This window comes from Apteryx mantelli, chromosome 22 (assembly GCF_036417845.1).
Source record: "Apteryx mantelli isolate bAptMan1 chromosome 22, bAptMan1.hap1, whole genome shotgun sequence".
In the NCBI taxonomy this organism is placed as follows: domain Eukaryota; kingdom Metazoa; phylum Chordata; class Aves; order Apterygiformes; family Apterygidae; genus Apteryx; species Apteryx mantelli.
Window position 1 is genome coordinate 8,268,503 of NC_089999.1, and position 25,636 is coordinate 8,294,138.

The 25,636-nt window shown below is 41.6% G+C and overlaps 1 protein-coding gene across 1 annotated transcript; it reads right to left on the bottom strand.

The window, feature by feature from the left end:
* Positions 1–3,274: 3,274 nt before the first annotated feature.
* LOC106495350 (merlin-like) lies at positions 3,275–25,636 on the bottom strand. The gene is made up of 19 exons (XM_013955808.2): positions 25,590–25,636; positions 24,539–24,648; positions 24,121–24,235; positions 21,938–22,063; positions 21,435–21,557; positions 16,424–16,507; positions 15,525–15,593; positions 15,223–15,305; positions 13,884–13,959; positions 13,290–13,427; positions 11,415–11,489; positions 10,523–10,636; positions 9,963–10,085; positions 9,146–9,363; positions 8,144–8,246; positions 7,234–7,361; positions 6,505–6,655; positions 5,511–5,720; positions 3,275–4,426 (listed from the first exon to the last, which is right to left on the bottom strand). Exons 1-19 carry the CDS (start codon positions 25,605–25,607, stop codon positions 4,391–4,393), a joined length of 2,100 nt encoding a protein of 699 aa, XP_013811262.1. The 5' UTR covers positions 25,608–25,636; the 3' UTR covers positions 3,275–4,390.

The following is a 25,636-nucleotide window of genomic DNA, read 5'->3' on the forward strand; positions in this document are numbered from 1 at the left end:
ACCCCATCTTGTGCACTCCAGCCCAGGGCCCCTGGAGAAGTATGTGCAAAGCAGACCACAGTCTACAAGGCCCTTCTTTCGTGGGTTTTATGTCCTGAGATCACCAAGCACCTATGTGAGAGGCTGGGCCACCACAATACAACATTGGTCTAAGAGCCTAGATTTTGGGCTGTCTAGGTCCCCACTGCAGTCTCATCTGTGATTTTTGCCACCAGTAACATATTCCAGCTGTCCCCATGCCAGCACTGTGTCCCCACCACACTCCCCATCACCAGGAGGAGCAGGCTGGGAGCTCATGTGATAAGGGTGAGTTAGGGGTGCATGCAGGGCTAATGTGCCTAATGCAGCTTTTGCCTCCTGAAGTTTGAACACAGGTGCCAGGGATGTTCTCACAGAAGAAGTTGGTGTCTGCCTGCAGTGACAGAGATAAAAATCCTGGCCACAAGAGACAACGGTAGACTCTGCTGGCTCAGAGTGCATGGGGCAAGAGAGAAGGGAGGTAGCAATAAAACATCAGCCACTGAAATGGGATGCCAGGATGGCAGCACATTTGCAGGGAAGAAGAGGAGGCAGGTTGCTTGAGAGCAATTCTGCAGCCACAAGCAGCAAAGGCAGGATGTGAACTCATCACACTGCGGGTGACTGGGCTCCTCAGAAACAGCAGTGTAGGGAAGAAAAGGTCAAGGGAGCAGATGACTCAGGAGTCAACCACCCGCACTGTAGCACCCACCTCCCGGGTCAGAGTTAATCCTGGATGCAGGCCATGCGAACAGGGACTAGGTGATCTCTAGCAGGCAGCTCCCTGGAGAGGAGATGCCATCTCTGAGGATGCTGAGGTGCCTCTGCTTGGCAGTCTCAGAGGATCAGGCACTGGGACAAGGGGAGGCAGAGAGGTGGCACTGGGTGCATGGTAATGCTTTAGTGTATCAGCCAGGAGCTGGATACAGCTCTGGTTCTCTGACGCTGGCCCCAGTGGGCAAAGCCTAGCTCGAATTAAACTCCATTTGCTCACTTCCCCAGCTCAGATCAGAAGTAACTGGCTGAGCAAGAATATGCAGTTGCCCTGTAAGGTGTTTAGGAGGGGAGGGAGAGCCTCTGTGGGTTAGAGCAAGTGTTTTTTCAGAGAAACATAGAAACCAGGGCCGGGGAAGAGTTCAACTTTCCCCACAAAGATCAACACTCACTGTGTCACTCCAAGGCCAGACTTCCTCCCTTTCCAGGTGATCTACCAGTACTTCCTCACTGCTGCAATGTTTCATCTTCTGATTTTTGCTGCAACTTGAGACCAGAACATCAGGACTTATCCTGCATGGACACAGAGGATGAATTTGTCCTTTCTGCTTTGCAGTAGCAGTTTATGTAGTTGCAGACTGTTTTTAGGCCTCCCTTACCTTCTCTTTAGACTACACACCACAGTCCCATCATTCTCTGCAAATTTAACAGGCCTATGCTTGATCCAAATGCCATTAGTGAAAATATCAAATAGCACCAGACTTGTGGGGTCTCACATGCTTCTGGCAGCCACTGATGAAATCCACTCTGAGGGCTATTTTCACAGTCTGATGACCACCATGTGTCAGGACTATTACAGGCTCTCTCTGTAATACCGGGAGCAAGCTCATACCCATGGGACTGAGCTGTGTAATAATCACTTCTCAGACTATACAGTTTACACACTTTGAATCCCCATCAAAAACTGCGTCAGGTTAAACTCCAGGAAGAGAATATCAGCAAGCTGAGGCTAGTGTGGGAGCACGCAAACGGGCAGAGATTCTCAAAGAGTAACCCCAGGTTTTCCAGCCAAGCTTTTCTGAGCTGCTGTGGAGCACAGCCAGACCCGTGCAGCAGAGCTGCATTGCAGCACCATCTGCCGCCCGCTGCCTGCAAGTCCACGAGCCTTCACCACAGTCAGCTAAATGTTGGGCCTCAAATGTTCAGCAAAGAGGCTGAGAGCATCCTCACATAAATACCACGCTCTTTAGGATGACAAATCTTGCAATTATTGATTGGAATAATATATCTGTGTTCTCCTCCTTGCCTTGGGGGAACTCAGGGCTCAGGCTTCTCACACTTTCTTCACCTGAAGTTAGACAGTATCACATTCTCCTTAGCACAGCACAGTGCCCGTTTTAAGAAAAGTAGTCAATACTGCAAGTACTGAAAGAACGAGCATCAGAAGCACTGACGTACAGAACATAATTGTTACAAATATTTATTTAGGTATTAAGCAAGCTAATGCCTGGGTGCACTTCTCTGCAGGCTCCCTCCCAGCAACAGCCCAGCGTACCTGAAGTTCTGCAAGCATTTCTCCAGCAGATCCCAGTGCCTCCTGCCTCCATGTCACCTTTCAAACACCCCCCATATGGGGATGCAGGAGCATGGTCCTCTGCTGCAGGTGAGCAATGCACAGCAAGAACACCTCTGAACCAGCAACCTAAGGCAGCTTGTGCAGACAGGTTTCATTTTTAAGCTGGCAGCAGCATGTCCCTACAGAACAGATCCTGTCCTTGTTTTCATTGTGACATACAGGATTTTTCCAATTGAGGCCAAAGAAATAAATCAATCGAACATGCATTTGGAGCAGTTCTCTTCCCCTCCGCACTGTCCATGACTCAGCTCAGATGTGACAGTGAGGGGAAGCCCCAGCACATGCAGTAGAACAAGGGCACAAGCTTGGTTATTCATGGCCAGACCAACAAAGAAGGAACAGGAAGGGAACACCAGAGAAAGCCCAGCACTTCTCTGCCCTCCCTCCCTCAAAATCTGAGGATGTCAGGTTCAGGGTTCCTGTGTGCTTTTTTCCTCGAGGACATTTCTTACCTCACCACTGTCCAGTTCTGGTCAATGCCATCAGCCCAGCGTTGGGCCTCTTTCCTCTTTGTCTCCATCTCACACAAGAGGCTTTTCCCAGACAGATCAGAAATCATGCATGGAATAGTCAATAGTCTGCAAATCTGTCATATATCAGACAAAGAGCCACGAACAGAATTAATGTTCTTCCCTCTCTCTGCCCACCAGAGGCAGCAAGTACTCTCAAGGCTGGGATAACACAACAGGACATCGTAGCAGATAGCTGTGATGTGTATCTTGCCACGTAACTGTCATGATAGTTAAAAGTCTGAGGACAGAGCTGGCTACAGATGCTCTCCCCCAATGTTCTTCTCAGTCTGCTGCAGATGTGTACCCAGGAGATTTGCACATTTGTTCTTGGAACTTGCCTTGTTAATGTTGTTGCAATATTGACACACTATTCAGCTCAAAGCTGCTACCAGGATGTGAAAATTCAAGCTTTTTATTAAACGTATTTTTTTAACCTTAGCTTTTAGGACTAGATACTTAAGAACATTAACATCCATTTTTACATCACAACTCACATGCTCAACTGTGCTACTACTTTAGCTACAGCCACGTATCATCTGCTTCCCCAGAAGTTCTCAGACTGAAGATTTATTGGTGAAACAGACAATTAACACATAAAACCAGAAAACACGAGTAGGTTTCACTAATGAGGCAGACATTTTCTTGCATGCACCTCTCTACCAGAAACAAGTTGAACTTTAGCAGACACCAACCGCATCTTTTGTCTTTGTCTAATCTGGGAGCTGCGTTGCCCAGAACTGGGAAACAAGTTAATATATGCAAAGTTTGCTGGAGCAGCAAGCAACAGAAAGTGCTTGATATAGACAGAAGCTGTAGAGAGAAACAGCAGCTTTGCATTCCAAACAAAGGATTCCCCCAGGAATACAAGAGGTATGTGAAGACGTCCACCTCTACACCTGGAATTACAAGCTGAGATTTCTTGCAGAGAAATGCAAATCAATTAAGTGAACAGAAAAACGTTTGGGGAGGAAAAGGAAAATATTTGGCAGGCAAACACTAGAATGTTCAGCAGCTCTGTGAGAGTCATGCCCCATGGACAGGACTGAAAAATGAATTCATTTATTGTGTGGATAAGCACCAGGCTCACGTATGATTTTTTCTCATCCCAAATATCTCCCCCTGGACACTAGCTGCCTAGCCTCCTTTCCACACAAGTACAGTACCATACTGATAGTCAGCATGTAAAAACACCTGGGGGAGGAGGGTTTCGTTAAGTACAAAGCATTTCTTCAAAAGTGCATAAAAAGTAAACACAACACCCCTCCAGGTTGGTTGGTTTGCCACTATACCCAAAGACATTAGCCATTTTACCCTGGCAGTTTTAGTGCTTCCAGCTTATGCTGCCTGTTTGGAAGCTGAATGGCACCACACTAACTACAGAACCACACATTTTTTATGCCAATGCCTGTGAGCACACAGAGCTGTGCAAATGTCCTCGTACAGGTGCATTTTGCAGCAGCCGAACAGATTGTCACCGGGTTCTACCAGTCTGGTAAGGAAACGAGAGGCTTCAAATGTAGATCACATCCGAGTCATGCTGCTGAACCTATGTGAAAATCAAATAGGAAAAATTAGTTCCATCCTAAACCCCTACTTAAAGGGACTCCCTTTTGTCCTGTTCTTCCTTTATCTCTGATTCTGGGGTCTTTAGCAAGATGCCCTGCAATAGCTTGAGTTTGGGGGTTTTTTTCCCTCCTTCTTGAAAAAAAACACATTTGTCTCACCTCCGCTATTTGGATTAGGTGGGTCTTAAAACAGTTGCTTCTGTTATCTGCGCTAGGAAGAGCTGCTTCTTCACCTGCTGTTGCACTGAGCTGTGTCCCTTCTAGCTCTGAGCCCTGAAGGTTCCAGTCTTGAAAGTTACATCCTAGAGCCTCTAATTGCTCCTGAAAACCCTTGTGATACAGATAAGAAGCACAGCTCCACTCTGTTCACATACAGAATAGCAATAAATACATCAAGCTTCCTTTATACCAATACCTTGCACAATTAGCACTGCCTAGAGAAAGCTGATTTCTTTCTAATTGTTCAAGAGCTGCATGCCCTTGCAATCCTTCTCAAATACATACTTGATTCTCCACTCTAACTAGTGAAGTTTAAAAGTAGATTTTTTTTTTTTTAAAGCCCCAGTTCATTAGCTCTGTAGGATTCTTTGACAGGAATCACACATTACTTTAGAAGAGAACTGAACTGTAGGAAATCTAGACACTTACTGTTACCTTATCTCCTACCCCTTAAAACCAGAAGTTAGGCACAATTTGTTTTAAGCTCTTGATATCTGAGAGTACTTTCTCCTTTCCAAGCCTGGTTGATACAAATAAAATTTAATACAAATCTTTCTATTACACATGGGCATCTGTTTCACTTACTGAGGCTTACAGCTTTGCATTGCAACTTAGATCATAAGTGAAAAAAGAAAAAAAAACAGGTGGCCTCAAGTTCTAAACAGCCCTGAATGGTGATCCAGTGCATGGTCTCCAAACTCATATAACAGCTATGCTTTGCAAACTGGCATTTGAGAGGCTGTGATAGAGCTGGACAAAACAGTTCCTTAAGGCCAGCCATTCTGCACTTTTTTGAACTTTAAACTTTTAGTCAACATTTGGGAATTTACTTATAAATCTCATTACCTTTATAATCTGTTTTCTGGTTCCTGTGCCCACACTGTTGGCAATCAAGGAATTTGCTTGAAAAGATGACTTTTCCACTGGCACTGTGTGTTGAATCTTGTTGGTACAAGGCCAGCTGCTTGTAGTATTTAACGAGTAAGCAGGGAAAGGTCTTTGAAGATTTATATCCAATGAATCTCTAGTTTCAAAGGTTTTCATCCATGACGGGGTCTTTAAGAGAACAGAACACATGGAAACTTAAATACTCTCACTACATCAACACTCATTAAGCCAAAAAGAACACCAAATGCATAGCCAGAGAATGAAGGCCATCTTCCCTCATCTTTTTTCCAGGCTTCCCTTCTCTGTCTCTAAAACAGTTTACTCAGAGCCATTTTAGCTAGATGTGGAGCAATCTGGAAAACCAAAGCCAACCTTATTCTTTCACTGGCTGAGGAAGAGGCTGGAGTGTTTATAACAAGAATAACAAGAAACTTAGGAACAAAATCTCAGTTTAGTTCCTCGCTGCCTGAAAAGAACAAGATTGTTACAACAGATAAATAGCGATCACAAAAAACATGCATGAGAATGCAAAGCAAACTAGGAGAAACCACATTTAAATGTGTGATTAAGTTACAAAAATTTAGTTTGTTCTGAGACCTTAAACCCTTAACGTGATTTCATAATCTGCAAAACAGGATGAATATTTTTTGCTTGTGGTACTCATATCCCACCCAGAAAAACCTTCTCAGATTTTTATGCGAGCTTTCGTTGTCTCTGTTCACACTTCTGATATTTTACTATCAAAAGTACTAAAGAATGTGCATCGAACTGAAATACAGCAATTGCCTTTAGCAAACACACATTCAGAAACATTTCATGTACTCCATTCTCTTTTATGGCTCATGCTGCAAATAGGATCTGACTTTTTTTTTTTTTAAATACAATCAATTTGCATTCGCTGGTTTTGCTTCTATATTACCCTTATTATAAAACCTGTGTTTAGGGTACATACATTTCCTAAGGAGCGATCCAAGGATCCCAGTACTTCATTCCAGTGACAGTAAAGCCCAGACTGTTTTTCTTCTAATTTCAAAGCATGAATTTCAGACTTCAGTTCTTTCAATCGATCTTCAAATTTTTTGCTCTTTTCTATGTAGTCTAACCTGTAGTCCATACATTGGAGACAAAAAGCTTGCTAACATGACAGAGCTCAAGAACAGGTAGGCAGGGAAGGAGGAGAGAGGTAATTCTTTGCTTCGTTTTGCTTTTCTGATAGGCAAAATCAAATCTGGCACATGTCAACCTGACTTCCCCTGGCCCACTGAAAAGGGGATTTGCTGCCCCATCCATCCCTCAGCACTCATGCACTTTCCAACTCTTTACCAAGAATTGCCTTCTCGACCAGCAAAGCAATACTATCCCTCAACACTAGAGGGAAGCTTCTATCCTCTCACATGTTCTTACTCAAGCATAGTACTTTGCCCCCTACATAATGCTCTCCAAAACAAAAAGGTTCTGGACTTGTTAAGGCTTGATGCCACAAGAATGCATTTTCTCTGTGCAAACAGCTAATCTTACACAGAGAAAATGCATCAGCTTGGTAAAAGGCCTCCAGCCACAGGTACAAGTAGGAGGCCATCCTGAATTGTTAGAAGGGTGAACTGCAAATCCCAGAGATTCTTTCTGTACTTTCCAGCATTAACATATTCCCATTTTTTTTACACCATGAGCATACTGATACCTCTCTCTTTCTATCTCAAAGGATAGTCTCTTGAGGTCGATGTCTTTCAAATCCAGCTTTATGGACCCTTTGTCAAAGTTGGCATCTTTGGTGTCAGCTGGTGAGTATTGCGGGTACTTGACCATGTGCTAAAAGAAGCAACACAAGCACTGACAATAAGATTTGATCGCTTGTTTTTTTGGTTATTTCCCCAGCTTCTGCAAGAATGGCATGCTGAGCCATTTCATAAAGACCCCATGGATTCAAGTTGCACAGAGGCTACTGCAGCCCTCCCCCTCTACCTGAGTGGTCCCAGATGAACTGCTGAAGTCCACAACCCACAGATCCAAGGGCAGAGAATTATCCTGGCTGCAATGTTCCTTATCTATTGCAGCAAAGAATGGACATCTATTCCCAGCAAGACTGGAGCAGAAGAGGGAGTTGGAGCATGCAGCCTTGACATCCCCTTCTTCCCAGAGATAGCTTCATCTCTTTTGCCTGAGGAGACTCGTGTGCTCTTCACATGCCAGGCCAACACAGCTGGTTCAGTACAACCCCCTCCATAAAGTATTGCCCCACTGAAACAGCCACATGGAGTCAGTATCAGCCACAAATGCTGGAAGGACAATCCCTACCCCCTAAATTCTGACACCAGTCCCAGTCTGTGTGGGTTTGGGGGTTTTTGTTTTTGCTTTGTTTTGTTGGGTTTTTTTTTCTTTTAACCTTTCTCTTCCTATGGTCCTGACACACTGACATGAACAAATACAACTTCCAACCTGGTTACACTGTGCTCAAGCACCATTTGGTCTCCTAGGTGTTTGTCCCACAGCTTGGGGAATGCCACTACCCAGCCCGATTGGGGCTACAAATCTAAAATCAACAGCCAGTTATTCCCTGAGATGAAGTGGTGCCCACCGGAACAGACACTTACAGGATAATTAAGCCTGGTTATGTCTAAGAGTTTCTGCTTTGCTTTCCGTTCAGCCTCTCTGGCTTCATGCAGGTCTTGTTTTAGATGCTCTGCTTCCTTGGCTCTGTAAGACAAATATCCTGACGTGGATGGTGGATTTAGAGCATAAAGCAACACATGGATTTCAGCTATGCACCCCACTAGTTTCTGGAGAACAAGATCCATTACTCTGAATCCCTTCATCAATAACATTTGTGGAAGGATGATCACATGTGGAACAAACTGGACACAGCATGACACGTTCTCAAGGACAATCCCGCATGAACTGGCTGAATTAATGTTTTTTTTCCTACTCCTAAATTCCATGGGCTCAGCTATATCCTGCTGATACAGATTCCCCAGGCTGTCGGAGATCCTCCCTGAGAAGGGGAGAGGTGCAATATATCTGCTCTTTACTTTGGCAAGTTCTTTGGCAGTATCTTAAAACAAGCAAAAGACTCAATAGCAAGGTTAAATTTCTTCTGTTGACACTGGTCTGCTCTGCACCTTTAGGCAGCACAGAGTTATGGAACATGCAAACCCCTACAACATGGTCTATACATAGCTTATACTCCACACGAGCGTACATGGTTTATACTTTTCAATGATTTGAAAAGGCTGTAAGAGAACACACCTTGGTACTAATGAAAACAGTCTCATAACTCCCAGGGTACAGAGACTTAAATTTAGCTAGTGAGGTAGTCAGTGCTCTTTTGATAATGCTAAATAGAAAATGCTTCTGCACAATGTTTGTGCATTATTAATGACAGATCTCTAAAGCTTTCTGTCTGATCCTCTGTAAACTCTTATTGACCTGAATCACAACCACCAGTACAAGGTGGAATACACAAGAAAGCTTAGTCACTCCGAAGCATCACTTGGGAAAAAATCCCTTCCTCCTGGGCTGAGTTCTGCAAAGAGCAGCACTTTATCCACCCAGGCATCCCACTAGGGCCCAAAAAATCCCACCCAAGCAAATCCAACCTCCGGTCCGATTCCTTCACCAGCTTCACTGCTATCAGTTCTGCCTCCCTCATCTTTTGCTCCATCAGGCGTTTCTCTTCTTTGGTTTTCAGAGCTGTGATCTCCAGCCTCTGTCGCTCTTGCTCAGCTTCTGCAGCATTCTGGGCCAGCAATTTGGCCTCTTCTTCTGCAATCTGAGCTTTCTCAGCCAGCAACTCTGCTGCTTCCTGGGATCGGAGCTAAGAGGAAACAGTTTTTCTTAGTTATTCTGTCTAGCATTTACAAAGTCACCCCTGCAGTCAGTCAAGATGACGACATCTTTCCCCAGCAGATCAAGGGATAAAAATGTTAATCCTTAAAATAAAAATCAAAGTAAACATAATTATAGGGTCTGTTCTTTACCCTCTGTTCCTGAATTGCCTAACTTCCTTCCTGCCTCTCACTTCTATAAAGCAAGGAGAGACATTTGCTCAGTGTTGAATAAAGACATCAACCAAATGCTGACAGAAGTTGCCCCCTTCAGCTGTCAGTGCCATATGCACCATGCCCCTTTCTCCTAACTTCAGCTCCCAGTGTTGCATGCATTCCTTCCTCTTTGCCTGAGGAAAGCACTGTGAACCAAATACAGGGAGAGCAGAATGGATCACAGCAAATGGAGGCTAGGCAGATCAGACTTCTTCCAGGTATTCCAACATGCCCTCTCTCCCACTTGCCAGAAACTCTCCTGCCTTGCCTATGTCACAGCTTCTGCTGTCTCATGGGAGTCATAAGAAGAAAAGGCTTCCAAACCAAGAGAGCCCTTCAAGCACAAGAACATTCAGACTAGTATGCTACTCACCAGGGCCTCATTGGCTTGCCTGGCTTCATCTTCCAGCTGGAAAAGACGCCTTTCCAGCTCTTCTTTGGCTCGCTCAGCTTCTTCTCGGAGCTGCTTCTCCCTGGCCAGCCTTTGATTCTCCATCTGCAAAGAGAATGAGCAATACAGAGTTTGTGGGTTTGCAGCAGAATCTCTACTTGGCCTGAGGCAGCACAGCAAATGAGTCTAATGAGGAATGGACTGCTCTCTGGCTGGTAGACTGACATCCACCAGAGACAATGCTGAAGCAACCTGCACTTGACAGCACTGAACTCCACTAACTGGTAATACTAGTTATTTCAAACTGTCGGGGAAAACACTTGGATTGGTCTGCCACGTACCCCAGATCTTTGTGATCACCTCTTCAGTTCCACAAACATCACTTACATCCTCAGATGCTACACACACACTAGAGCTGTTCCCACACTCACTCCTCCTGCACTTTCTCACCTCCCACACATGTATTGATGAATGCATGGACAGCAAGGGCACCAGCTGGAATAATAACCAGTATTTTCAGCAGTAGAGGAGCAAGAGTCTACCTTTTTTCTAGCTTTTTCTTCCCTGGCCTGTGCTTTCATTTGCTGGATCTCTATTGAGTCCACTTTTCTTCTCCTCATAAATAGGTCATGGTTTCCAATGCACAACTGCAAAATCTGGATGGGAAAAACAAGCAAACATGATTGTGATATACTCGTACCCCAGCCAGGCGGCTAAGAGCCCCACAGAGGCCTCACAGGACAGAAGCTGACACTGACTTCAGCACAAGTGCTGGCAGTTGTTCCCCTTCCAAGAAAAGCAACGCTCAGGGCAGGATCATACCCAGGTACGTAATAGTTTAGAAAAGTTCATAACAGGAAGAGGGATTCTTTCTGTCCTTCATCCTTCTCTGGTTCTAATTTCCTGGGAAAGGAAAGGCAATGGATCTAGGTGAGAAATACACAGGAGGTAGCTGTGAAAATGGTCACCTGTGATGGTCCCTCTACAAGCTCACTGAGAAATGACCCAACCCCAGTGGTTGGGTTAGGAAGCAGTTAGTGATGATACGCTTCATCAGTTGATTAGGTCCCTTCCTTGTTGCTTCTCCTGGAAAACGGGAAGTGGTAGCTAGTTAAGAGCCCGCAGCAGTCAGATAGGCAGATGCTGCAGTGGCTTTGCATCTTTCCATACGCTACCACCTCCCAACCTTCCAGCATACAGATTTCTCTTTGCAGCTTGGGCCTTCTTTCACCTCTCACTTTCCACTCATCTTCCCAAACAGTCACTGGAGAGGACAAACAAGTGTTCCCTGACTTCCCAGACAGAACAGGAAAACATGTTGAAACTCAGTGTTCCTGGCCTCTACATGGGCTTCACGGGCAAATAAGATTCCTCATTCTAGTATCACTCAGTATTACCAGGCTCCATTTTAAAGGAGGAAAGCAGCACACTTACCAACTTGTTTACTTTGAGTTGTGAGGAAAAGAACTTGAAGACTTCTGCTTTTTTGTCTAGAGGTTTAATAGTTAACTGCACATACAAGAGAAAAAAAGAAGAAATGAAGCACAGTAAAAAGGAGGAAAAATAAAGCAGAAACTATTAATACTAATGCAAACTTTAGTTCATCTCTGCATCTCTCCAGGAAAGCATAGATCTATGCCACATATGGGGCTAGAGTGAGGCAGAAGTGTTTTGCTCAAGAAAATCAGAACCAGGGCTGTTCTCTATTACACACATTCTTCATCTGCTCCTGTAGTAGGCCAAGTTAGAAGACAAAGCTTCCCATAGACCCACACCTGGTACCAGTTTGGGTGGTGGTTTCCATATTATCACCTGTGCATTGGAAACTATACTGAGAACACTGGAACAATCACTGTTTTTTAGGAAACCAGAATACATTAATAAACTCCAGAAGTTGTCATATTCTTAAAGTCAGGGAGATGTCAAACACCTCTCTGAATTCAAATAATTTCAGGTGCAAATAAAATGCTTCATAAAGGCCCAAAGTATTTGTGTCTCTTCCTATCTGATAGCCTCATGGAGTTCCTGTTTTCTCAGATTTTCAGTCCCATCTCCCAAGCTGTTTTTAGAGGACATGAAGGGCTTTCATGCTGCCAGGTCAGTACTCAGTGTTTCACTTCCTATGTTGAGCTCAGTCCAGCTGTGTAACAAAAAATAGCTCTATTCTTTAAGATCCTGTTTTCTGTGACTCACAGGTTAGCACTCTATACCTATAATTCATTTGCAATGCAATGTATAATTTCAGGCCATCTGAGTCATCAAGATCATAACGTACTATAGCTCATTTCACCCTGTAGGCAACAATCAGTTGAATGTGTTGCCTGGCACGAAGCAGGGCTGTGAATGTCATTGAAAATAGTGGAGTTTTAATACAGGGCTGCCCAACTTCCCAACAATTGGGAATTAAAGCAGTTTATTCGCAGACCATCAGGAAAGTTTAATGTTATGCAAGGAAAGAAAACCGTTTGGAGGTAGAACTCTCCTGTAGGTTGTCCTGCCTGATTTAATGTATGCACACTTTTAACTCTGGACAGCAAATCTGATTCTCAAGGAATTTTTGTTTGGTTGGGTGTTTTTTTTGTTTGTTTTTTGTTCAAGACCCACAGAAAGAAAGGAACAGGCTGTGCTGTTCTTTGGTTGCTAGTTTCCAGGTATTCCAGTACCAGTGTAGTTTTTCTGGTTTTATTTTTCTGATTATAGCCTTCCATGTAGCCACATCCCTTTCATCTGAAATGACTCCCAACTTCACCCACTCCCTGCTGTACTTTCTACAAGTAGAAGATGGGCTCTGAAATCAGAGTGAAATTGTAATGGTGAGACTGTGCTGAAGACTGAAATCATGCACTGACACTCGTAGAATTCAGACATAAAATCACAGACATCCCTCTGCATATCTCTCGCCAATGTACTTCAAACTTCATCTACAAGGATAGCTTCTGCAAGCAAAACAGAAGTCCTTATGGACCATCTAATCCCTGCTGAGATGACTGAAGCCAGCCATAGTGGCATTTGTAATATACATATTTTACTAAGAGATCAATATGCTTGTTTTGCAGAGGTCAAGCAGCAGGGAAGAAACCACAACAGTGGATGGCACAGGTTTGGAGAGCTCAGAGCAGCCTTTGACTCCTAGGTAAACTGAGGTTATACACATCTTACAGGCAGGTCTGTTAGTTTTAGCTTTGTAATAAACCTCCATAGATTTTTTCCCCAAAAATTGTTTAAACAGAGACAGCTATCAGCCTGTTCCAAGAATCCCGGTCCACACCCTGCCCATATAAAAAGAATAATATATCAGATCCATCATACCTCTTTCTCACTATAGGAAATGTTTCTGATAGCGCTCCACTCAAACGACTTATTTGGAGAAAACCTGTTATTAATGCTGTAGATATGAATACCTTTGGCGTCAACTCCAAGTAGGAGATCTGTATGGTTTTTATTTTGCTAAACAAAACAGCACACGACAGGCGTCAGTAAAAAGTATTCACGGTGACACTTAACTAGAGAAAAGAACCACACTTATTTAAGATACCGATATGCATTTGTATTTTTAGAACATGGGTGTTTCTGTAGAACAGATTATGAACGTGGTCACTGACAGCTAACAAGCCCAGTCCTCTAAGTTGATTGAAACAGCTCGAACTTTAGTTTATTTCTCCCCCTTCCTGCTATTACATACCCAGAGCCACCCAAGAGCTTTGACAGATCTTAGATCATTACTGTTTTACTCACCAGCTCATTTAGCAGGCAAGTAAACTGAGTCAGGGCAATCACTACACAGCCCGCCAGTGGCAGAGAAAAGCAGAACCCAGGAGTCCCAATTGTAAGCTCCCTAGAGGAATTTAAAAAGATACTATCATACGCAACAACAGTTGCAAATTGCTAAAATAAAACACTTACAGCAATGGGAAAGTAATTGACACCATACATTTCCAAATCTTGGGCAATTTTCAGGTAGTTCATCTCAGCTTCATCCCTGGAGAATAATGCTGTGATTACACTTGGAAATTCTTATCCAACCTTCCCCCTCCTAGCGACTCTACATTCTCCACTCAGAAAAGAACAGGCAATATGGTTCTTGGCACTTTCTTTAATTTTGCTGACTTGCTTTCAGCAACATAAGCAGGGTGATAAAAAACAGCATCTCTACAGAAAAGACAGCAAACCTTTGCCTATTTTGATCTGAGTCATGTATAGTGCAATCTTTATTAAAATTCAAGTCCAATCTTATCCTTGTGGGTTAGTTTTGTCCCTCCATCATTACCATCTCTTGGAAACCTATTCTCCCATTGTCTTCTATGACATGAGGATATTTCCTTCAAGAAGTGGAGTTCATTGAGAAATAAATCTTGAACAAGTTCTAAACAGTGATTTGGGCAGAGTCCAAAAGAAGGTGAGAACCTCTCCACCCACTGTTGTTCTCCCTCCAAAGCAAGACATCAGCAAGTCTGAGGAAAATATTCAGGAAAAATAGTGCTAAGAAGCATCTAGAACAGCCAGAGACAAACTGAACTGAAAGATTATTCCTAATCTGCCTCTGGGTGCCAACAACTCCTACTTCTTGTTTAATTGAATTTCCAGGCATGCTGAATGTGTTAGAAGTAGCTGAATGTCCACATGGGAAGGCACCAAAACTCAGAGTCCTGGAACTACTATGCCATGTCTTTACTGTTTTGGTTCCTTGCTAAGTACACTGACACCTTGCTGAGCCACAACTTTCATAAGGTATAAAATATCAGATTCCTCCTTTGTTCTAGGGGTAGACAGGCCTGATATAGTTCTAGAAAGGCAGTCACTGTTTAGGGCAGACACACCAGCAACTCCAAGTACTTAGCTGATTCCCTTAAAAAACTAATCTCTCAGGGCTAACAGTGTCAGCACAGAGAGCTCAGAAACCTTCTGCAGGAACTTCTTTCTGCTGGCATACCAGGAATCTGGTGGGACAGGACTCCCTATTCTAGATATGCTAGGTCATGAACCTCAGCATGAGCCCTCAGCTTCTCTGTTCACTTCAAAACAAGTCCAACTTGCAAGCGCTTGGTGCCCTACACAAGACAACACTTTGTACCCAGAATAATGGGTGTTTCCCCCCCACTTAGGAATAATGGAACCTATTAGAAGCATGACTTGGAGCCCAATATCTCTTTGCTCACTTACAAAAGCCAAATTTTACTGAAGACAACAAATAAGTGGTTACTGAAATATATGGGATTTCCAAAGAATGAGATGATTTCAATACCTGGCAATACCCCTGTGCTCAGCATACCAAGCAGTAATCTTTTCTTCCCACATCTCTGCCGTCAACTGATACTGCCTGAGGACCTACAGAGAAGGGAAGGAGTTTGTTTTGCTTTGAACATACAAATACATGTGCTGCCTCTCCCAAGGAATGTGAATACAGCAATGCAGTTCACAGCTCGGTCATTTTGCCAAGTTCAGGGCAAACAAAGTTTCTAATGCTCTGGTTAGTCCCACAGCAGTATCTGTGCTGCATCAAAGAGCTGATTCAAAGATCTGTTTTTATACACAATAAAGACTTACCCTTTTGGGTAAAAGTTCATCATGGGCTAGAAAGCCTGGCTCATGGAAATTCGGATCGTAGTCACCGTACTGTCCCAAGAAAAGAAAAGATACTTCAGCTTACTAGATACAGAATGCTGAAGAATTCCCTGGCTGCGTAGTTTTTGTTGGATGCAATTGCCTGAAACAGATTTTGTTTCAGTTCTCCCATATACAGGGCAAAGCACAAACAGGCTCCCCTCACCTGAACTGGCCAAGGAAGATAATTCCAGCCTTTGTGCTATGCCTCTGGCTCCAGTGTAGCCACTAAGGCGGCCTGTGGCCTTAGGCTGAGTCCTGGCATGATGCTCTTGATAACTATAGATATAAAGGAATCTCCCATGACATCTCATACCCTCTGAGCTATGGACTAAGTTCAGGGATGTAAGCTCACCTACTGCATATTGGCAGGGCTGCTGAAGAGGGCCAGTCCTGCCAAGAACTTGTGTTTGCCTTCTGCCGTTGTATGAGTTTGGCTCTTGGTGAAAAATCAGTTCACTATATCCCAAGAGATACTTAAAACCATCATGTCCTACCATGAGGTCAGGCAACTAACTGCAAGCTCAAGGTATCAGCACCTGCTGTATCCAAGGACATTTTTTAGAACAATAGGAAATAATTTTCACGAGGAGAAACCTCATATTAAAAGGTTAGGTCCAAAGAAGTCTCCTGAACTGTGTAAAACAGCAAACAAGCTTCTTCTCAGAATCCTTGTAATGGCTCATAACGGCATGTAACGCTTACTTTTCCTCCTGTACCTATATCTCCCTGCATAACCTACTTCTTTAACAACAAAGTTTAGCACTTTTGCACATTTTATCACCATGTAAATGTGTTTGTTAAAAAAGTAATAAAAAGAAAGAGCACTGTTATTCACAAACCTTGGCTTGAACAGCATAAGAAGCCAGTAAAACTGTTGCCTCTGGAGAGCAATAAATTTCTTCATCCAGTATCTGTTTCTTAACCTAAATCAAGAGAAAAAGGAAGCAAGTTACAGAAGGAGCTCAAAGTCAGGACTTATGTCAGGCTTGAAATGAAACTAGACATGCCCAGACTAATAACTTGGCACCAAACATCATCAGGAGTTAATAACAGCAACAATAAAACAGCATTGAGAAACACAGGAAATCTTTACTTAAGGTTACACTGAATGAAAACCCAAAATTTTGAAAGCTAAAGTGCCTTAATTCTAGGTTCATAGAATCGCCAGTCAGCTATCTCCCTGCACTTATATACGGAATTCTGAAAAAGAATGTGGTACAGAACATGAATTTTATTGTCTGCACTTCATTTCACTATTCCCCCCCCCGCTTTGAAATAGCCTTTCATGTCTAATTTATGATAGTTAGGTTTTCCTAATGTTTGCACTGCACCTTGAATAAAGGTGATTTATAAGTGCAAAATATTATCAGAGGTTACCTAAGAACTACTGCAAGTACTTTCCTGAAATTTTCCTGCAAGTGATCCTTGCAGAGAGCAGAGGTTTCATTCCAGCTCAATGAAAGAATCTCTACTCCAGTCTGGCAAAACAGACTTACCTGTATTTCCTGGTTTCTGTACGCTGCCACTGGGTGTAAATGGACCCTTTATACTAAATCCTGATTGTAAATTATAGTTCTAGAAATAACCATGAGCACTAAGGAAATATTTTAATTTCAATAAGACAACCCAGTGAAAATAAAACAAACAATTGTTATATTTTCAATGAAATTATTCCCAGTTTAAAATAATAAGAATAGGTCTTTTCCATAAATCAGCAAAAAATTTTTAATCTTGTATCATTAGGGTTTTTCCTTATACTACCTTCATACAAATATAATGAAACACCCTTTGTCATGCTCCTTTTTAGTGCCAACTCATATCCCAGAATGAAGCTATAGCAATTTTGCCTTCAACATTAAAAAAAGGGCAGGTGAGCTCCTCAGCTACTGCAAATCACCATAATTTCTTTGTATGCAATGGCACTAAATGGGCTACACCAGTGATCTGACCTACTACTTAGAAGGGTACTAAAAACCTATACAGCAAAAAAAAAAAAAAATGCAGTTTTGTTGGAAAACAATTACCTTTACAACATGTAAAATACTGAACTTTTTAGGTCGGAAGGAACCTCTGAAGGTCATCTAGTCAAAGCAGGTCCAACCAGATCAGGTTGCTCAGGACCCTGCCCAGCTGAGTTTTGAATATCTCCCAGGATAGAGACATTATATGGAAAACATTAATAGGATGTTTGCAAGCTTTCCAGAAAGCAAACCCTCAACGAGAACAGATCTGCAATGCTCACAAGCCAATGTTGCAGTATTGGAGAATGAAGAGGAGCCCACAAAGGGAAACTGCCTGATAGAGCACTGAATCTATTCAAAGAGTGGTCCAAGTACAACAAAAATGTAGAGGCTTAAAAATAAAAGCAGAAGGTAAATGGTAAAGAGTCTTTTAACATTCTTTTAATTTTAATAATCTATGGTGCTACCATGATCAGAGATTTAATAGTTTGAGATGTTGCTTGATTTTATATCTGCTGGGTCTTTTACCTTGAAAAACTAAGAGGAGAGGAGAGAAAAAAACCTCAAAGCACTATTCACAACTCCCCTCAAATATAAGGAATCTAGCCTATTAACAAGCACAAGATAAGAAAGATTTGCATAATGTACAGTCTTAAACACTTCCAAAATAGAAGAAAGAAATTACTTGAGATAATACTGAGCTATCTTTACAAATACAAATTGAAACTGTAGGCACTGTGAACTGAAATGAACCAAAAGAAGAGTTTTTCTTTTAAATTTAGCCTCTGGTGAGCACAGTATATGAACCTGAGTTATAGCGCAGGGAAAACTGAGCTGTAAAACGGAAAGAATGAAAAGATTTTTCTTCCAAATTGGAAAGCTGCAGCTTTCATATTCCATGGTACAAATCACATCTTTCAGAATTGAGAAAAACTTAAGATAAATCCCATATAAATGTGTCTGAGGTTTTTCAAATAAAATCTTACAAGGATGTTTTGTTATGCTCCTTTATAAAAGAGCAAATTATTTAATCTTTAGACAGGCAAAATTTAGCTTTAGTCTTAAGTTTATTCATATGTTTGGCAAAAAGTTGTTAGGCCACACTAATATGTAAAGGTCTGAAGAGTCAGTAGAGCTGAAAACTGTAAGCATCCAGATGTCTGTACATGTTTTTCCTATTAGCATCCAGGTGTGATCTTAAGTTCTTATAGTCAGGAAACTTTGCAAGTTCAAATTTGTTTCTGTCTTGTTTTTCAACTTTGGAATGAGAAGAATTTGCTAATTGCATATCTGCCAGTCAAGGCAGGTTCAAGGAGAAAAGGAAAAAGCAAAGGCAAAAAAATCAGGATTAAAAGAAAAACGAGGAAAAAAGTTTTGCCCCTCTCATTCCTTTCCAAAATTAGCTTAAGAAACAAATTGCCAAGTGGTTAAGGGTCCTGGATGAAGTTCTAAACTCATATATTAACCTTTGGAACAGCAGCATTTTTCCCATTACTTCACTAACACCCTCCTCAGGGAATGAGTGTATTCCTTGTGTTTATTTACAGATGAAGACCAATTTTACTCCATACATCCAGTCTCCTTGCACAGATATGTACTGCTGAAAGCTACCAGAAAGAAGCAACTCCTCAGAAAGCTGTAACTTGCAGAGGACTCCGCAGTAACTCAGGCAAAAAGCTGGACTGGCACGGATGTTGGAACAGGCAGCTCACCAGTGCGGGACCATTCAAAACCCCCTTCGGAACTTGCTAGATGAACACACCTACGTTTCAGGACAGATATCAAACTACATGATCTTTTATCCCTACAATCCAAAAGGCAGATCCCTGAAGGATAGGTTAGGGAGTCCTTGTCTCCTAATGATTGTGCCTTCTACAGTCATACACAGCAAGATCTCCCAGTTACCACCTGGACTATTTTTAGGAGCTTGGGAGTTTTAATTTCAGGGCTAGGCTGCAGTCACAGGTCCTGTTCCAGCTGCAGCTGATACAGGCAAGAAAAACTATTGTCCCCAGCTGCTTATCACTGTTCCTTCCCTCTTCTCCGCCTTCACAACTGCCACCATAATTGCTTGCGTAGTCACTCCTTCACACAGTTCAGCCATCTGATAACAGGTCTTTTCTAATCCTGCTCATTTTGACAGAACTGGGTTAGGGAATGGTTACACAAGAGGTTACACCAGCAGGTCTAAGACAACAGTGACAAGAAGCTCTTGAGACCTCTCTTCATCCAACTTAGCTGAGGCCAGAGGAGAGCAGGTGACAGCTGTCCAAAGCTCAGGACAACTCTTGAGGCTGATGCAATGATGGCTTCACTTTCACACACCTCAGCACTGGATCAATTAGGGCAGAAACCTTGAGAAATTCAGTCTCTTCCATTTAAATTGCTTCAGAAAGATTATAGACATTTGCTGCTACTCCAGTTACCAGACAGAGAAGGACTAATAAGAGCAAATATGTAAAGTTTAGCAGAAAAGATGCAGTTGGGGTGAGTGAACCTGCCTGAGGCCAGACTGATGACCCAGGAAGTTTGGTGTTAAAATAACAAAAAACAAAACACCCACACCACCTTATGTTAACTCTGAAGTGGTATATTGATGGCCTAAAATCTAACATAAAAGAGAGGAATTTTCATAGACATCAGAAAATACAATGCTGGTGACAAATACAAAAGGATAGAATTAGATCACAGTATTCTAATTATATTGAGGAAAAAGCCTTCATGTCTGGGCAACAGTGGAAATAAAGGAAAGAATAAGTCAAGTTGATCTGAGATTTCTTTTCTGAGATCCGAGCATGAAAATATCTCCCACAAATACTGCACTGTGTTGTCTCACAAGACCAGTAATGAGCATGGCTATGCAGAAGAAACTGTTAGCACATAGAAATACAACACAATACGTAGTAGACTGTTTGATTTCAAGTGGAAGAGCAGTTCCAACCTATATAAAGTTTTGTATCAAAATTCAAAATGGATTATGACCAGCCTTGCTGACTCATCACCCTGACTCACGCTCCAAACCTGAGTAAAAAACAGGAAGCTTGATAAATTAAGGCCCCTCTGCATATCCACCTGTACTCAAGTAATCTAATAATCAATGCTCCCCTCTTTAATAATTATGTGCTAAATCACTGTAGCACTCAAAGCTGTACCATGCTATCCCAAACTTTGAAAATATATTTTAAGTGCCTAGATACTGATCCTGAAGTTACAGGTACACAGAGAAGAGTGTTCCATTCTCAGTTTCAAATGTTAAAAATAAAGGAAGCAGAGCAAAACTTGTTTTGTTTTGTTTTTACTTAAAAATATTTAAGATTTAAAGGGGACCACACAATGAATTTGCTTAACAGATCTGCTCTTTTGATCAATGTCAGGCCCAGAGCATAGAATGAACATCTCCAAAAATATTCATTTTTGCTGCCTTTTTCTTCTTCCATTAGCTTCAGAACAGAAGGTTCTTCAAGCAGTGCATGGATATATATATATATATGTATTTTTTTAATATAGACTATTAGGAGCAAAACAAGTCTGAAATATCCAGATGCGAAATTATCACCCAAACTACTACATGTAAAAAATTTTACGTGAAGCTACAGGTTCCAGCAATTTAACTCCCATTTCTAGCACAAACACAGCAAGCAAAGCAATCGAGAGAACAAAAACTTGCAGAAGTTAAACAACATTCAACTTAACATCACATAAAACCACAGTATTCAGGAGAGATGTTTGTATTTTAGAAGAGAAATGAGATATTTACAGGGACACCTCACATGGCTAAAGCAGGCAGAGTCATTCTGAGACTAACAGCTGCCAACAAGATCAAAGGCAATACAAAGGGACTTGGGGTGAACACAGAGGGAATTCATGGCTAAAAAAACCTGTTCCTGACCTGAAGGAAGAATAAATGCTGAGTGATCTCCTGTAATAGTTCCTCTTCTACCTTCTCTGGGTAGAATTTAGCCAAAAAATGAAAGCTAATGGGATCTTCTTTGGGGATTTCTTGATCTAAAACCTGTTTAAAGAAAAATAAAATAAAATCAGTAGGAAAAATACACAGAAATGTCTCCAAATATTCCAGAGAAAAATCAGAAAGCAGCTGATAATCCACTTAAAGCAGCCTCTTCAAATTTTAGTAGGAAGGGAAATGCTGAATTTTAGTGTAATAACGATCAGTGCATATAGTAGTGATCAGTGTGAGACATTCCAGGCCAAATGTTATACAAGAGATCAGACTGTGACACAATGAAATTCTTTAGCTTTAAAAAAGTCACCATCTGGAATTATGGGTTGTCACTTAACACACGTTTCTTTAGCTCCTGAGCGGGAAAAAAAGTAACTCTTAGAAGTAGAAATTGCCAGGTTGCTTTCCCCCCCGCCCTTCATTTTCTATACCTTTTTGTCCATCTTTAACCAGGCGCACATTCCTTTTATTGTGTACTGCAAGCCAAAGAACCAAGTCTCCCTTAAACCAAGTGCTCGGCACACCAGATCAAACAAGTCCTTTCCTTTCCACTTCATCTAGAGGAAAGAAAATTAAGCAAGAGTGGATTTTGTCTTGAATAAATTTGCTACATTTTAGGCAAGCAAAGCAGGCTACCATTTGGCTTTCTCCTATGAACTACTTTATCTCACCTTCAGCTTTTCAGTGAAATATACCCACTGCTGTCTACAGCAGAGGAGCAACAGTTACAGTGTGCTACCTCCTCTTCCTCTCCTCCACACTCATATTCACAAAGCAGCTGTAGGCGTTTAACCACAGCATCATGCACTTCATGAGCGCAGGGAATGAGGATTGTAATCTCCTAGGTACGTGGTAAGGCTTTATTAATATTTGTAAAGTCTTATTCAACAGTCTATACAAATTGGAAAGACTGGAGAGGACGCCAGGGGAAATTAAAGGAGTGCCAGGGCACAGAGGAGTAGAAATGTCAAACAATCATAAAGCAAATCCATCTTTCACATACTTCAGTTATTTCAGTGGCACTAAGCCAAGCCTTTATGCTACTTTGATTTAAATGAACAGGAGTCTGTCCTCTAGGAGCAGAATTTAGTGAACAGTACAATCAGGATTTTTTTTGTATCCAGAAAAAAAATAGTGATCTAATCTGATGGGGTAGATACAGAATCAGAGTAATTTACTAGCCCAGCTCCATAGAGAACAGAGATTTTGATTAAAGGTCCTGAATTTCACACATACACGATGTCTCATTTTTCACTGAAGAGGCTGCACATCTGTTTCTCCTATTTGGCTACATGTTAAAAGATGATTTTGTCTAATCGCATGGGCAGCCACTGAGAAACTTAATAGCAAAAAAATGAATTTCTGGGCAATATTTGGATGGAAAGTAGGAAATCATCCCAGGAAAACAGCAATATTTGGGGAGAAGGGAGGGATAGCACAGGAAACAATATATCAAACTGGATTTGTTAACAGGGACCCTGAGCTCTAAAACATATTTCCAAATCCTTTATTTTCATGACTCTGCCTTCAGGTATTCTAGATCAGTAAGGCACAGAAATGCACTGCATGTGACTAACATTCTGTCACTGAGGGACTTAATCAATGAAATACTAAACCCCTCACAAGACAGTCAACTCTCTCATTAGAATTGTCAGTCTCAGTGGACCTCAGTTTTCTAGCTCCCCTTCTCAAAATAACAGTACATCTTTTTTGCTTCTGTTGAATGATTAGGAATTGATCAGCCACACAGCTCTGTCTCCTCAATAGTACAGTCCAAATCATTTAGCAGTTGATCAGTTGGTATATTTGTACTCTTCCATATTTTTCTGCAGTCACGATTTCTCTACCCAATTTACCAGCTAGCCATAATTAATAGAAGACAAGCTAGCTTTTCAATTCAGATTGATCATTTTTCTCCTCTGCTCAGAGGAGCTGAAAACCAACCACAGTCATTCTAGCTGAAGAAATAAACTGAAGTTTGCAAATGGTAAAATAACATTTGAAGAAAATTTCCCAGATCAACTGAGCATAGTATCATTTGGTAAATGACTTTACAAGCAACATCTCTGGATGAACACTGATAAGATTTCCTCATTGACACAGTGTCTTAAGGAGTCGTCCCACTTTTAAAAAAGAAACCTATGTGGAAACAGGCATACTTACAGACAAGCAGCCCTGCATCACACACTGTGATTCAGTGTGACACATCATTGTTTATAAAAATAATGGATCAATTCTAAGGCAATCCATGAACCGAGAATTTGAACTTTTACCCATCCCAAGATGCAGGCCTTCGTTTTTTTTTTTTTGGGGGGGGGGGGGTTAATAGTGGGACTGTCTTCACATAACTTAGGCTAGTTCTACCAAACTGAAGTGATATTTTTCACAGACTTTGTAGCTGGATATGGAAGTCAGAGCAGAGCTAAGAATTGCTCTCCTAACCCACTACCGTCTCTTCAGTGATTCCATTGCTTTACTCACAACTACTGCCCAGCACCTCAATTCCTCCTGTGGCTTTTTACAGAATTTTGAAATATCTTTGAAATTTTTTTTTATATCTTGCTAATACAAAGGACAGTCTCCATCTTTCTAGCATTCTGCTGAGGACTCTTACCTCACAGCTGAACTCCATTTCAGCATCCACTGTTATGATTTTGACTTTAAAAGTCTTTGGTTGTTTCTTCTTCAGGCCTCGGATGGACATATTTTTCAGCTTACGATAGCCACACCTGAAATTGAACGTCTTACATTTAGGGCTGGAAATCCAGTAACATTTTCTTGGCTAGGTTCCAAGGCAAGATGCGTCCAAACTTGTACAGCCGCCTTTGAATATGAGCTGTCTCTATACATATTAGAGCATCCAAAAAGATACTTGGACCATAAACAAAAAGGGAGTTAAAAGAATTTTTTATAGTTTAGCATGGGGATCTGCTCTTTAAAATCAATTGTTCCCAAAAATTAGTTCTTGTTTTTCTTCTCGGATCTGTGTAAGCACTGGAATCCTACAGTACTAGAATGAATCTCATTCAGACCTTATATTGCAAGATCCACGGGTCTGCCTCTCACTACGGCTGAGGACATCTAGGGAGCCTCCAATCCAGCCCTCGTGATCCATGCAATTCAGCAGTCTCTTGCACTGAAACTGTAATGGATAAATGGGCACAGTTTCACATAGGTAACACTTGGATTTTGAGGCATGGCAACACAAATACGACATTCCTCATCCCTTTCCCATATCCAAGCAAAATTCCCCCTACAGTCTCTCTGCAACAAATGCCTCAGCGGAAGCTCTGTTTGTAAAACACACAGCAGAAAGCTGCATTACACAGCGAAAATATATGATATCAACCCCACCTCAACCCTTTTCCATCAGTTATTGCTCCCTGAGCAACTAATCTGTTGCATTTATTCACGTCATAAGATCTTAACTCCCTGCAATAATACAAATGCTAGTGAAATTAAGCTGAATTTACCCTGTTCTCTTGGGTATACTAACTCACAGTGATGAAAGCTATTTGAAACACTGATTTTTCCAGTGGACTTGTGATGTGAAATTAAATTTTGCATAAGCCTACAGAATATTCCTTCAAAAAGCTTATATTTTAAATGCAATTGACTGCATGCCTTCAAAAATAAAATGCATGAAAACATATGTTCGTTCCATTGCCAGAGGGTTTTGAGGATACCAGTCAAACCAAACACTGAAAGCTAGGGCTAAATGATGTGCTGTGAATTTGTACTATGCAGTTCTCAGATGCTTATTTTTGAGCATAGGAAATCAGTCTGTAAAATTTTCTTGTTTTTATTTTATAAAATTAATAGTTCAGACTTGCACAGCCTAGTTAATGTCTGCGAGCTATAAAGGCTACAAGGAGACTAAGGCATTCTTGGTTTCCTACAAAATAAGGCTATTATAATGTGGCAGACTTTCAATTTCTCCTTAAGAAATTCCAAAATAAAGTTCTAGTTTAAACTGAAAAGTTCCATTTGTCCAAATCTTCCAATATTTTATAAAATATCTTGTCCCTTTCTTCTGCTGAGTTCTAAATTGGCATGCAAGAATACTGAATATTTTCCACTTACTTTGCATTTGCCCCTCATCCAAAAATCCCAAATAGCTAATAAGAGGA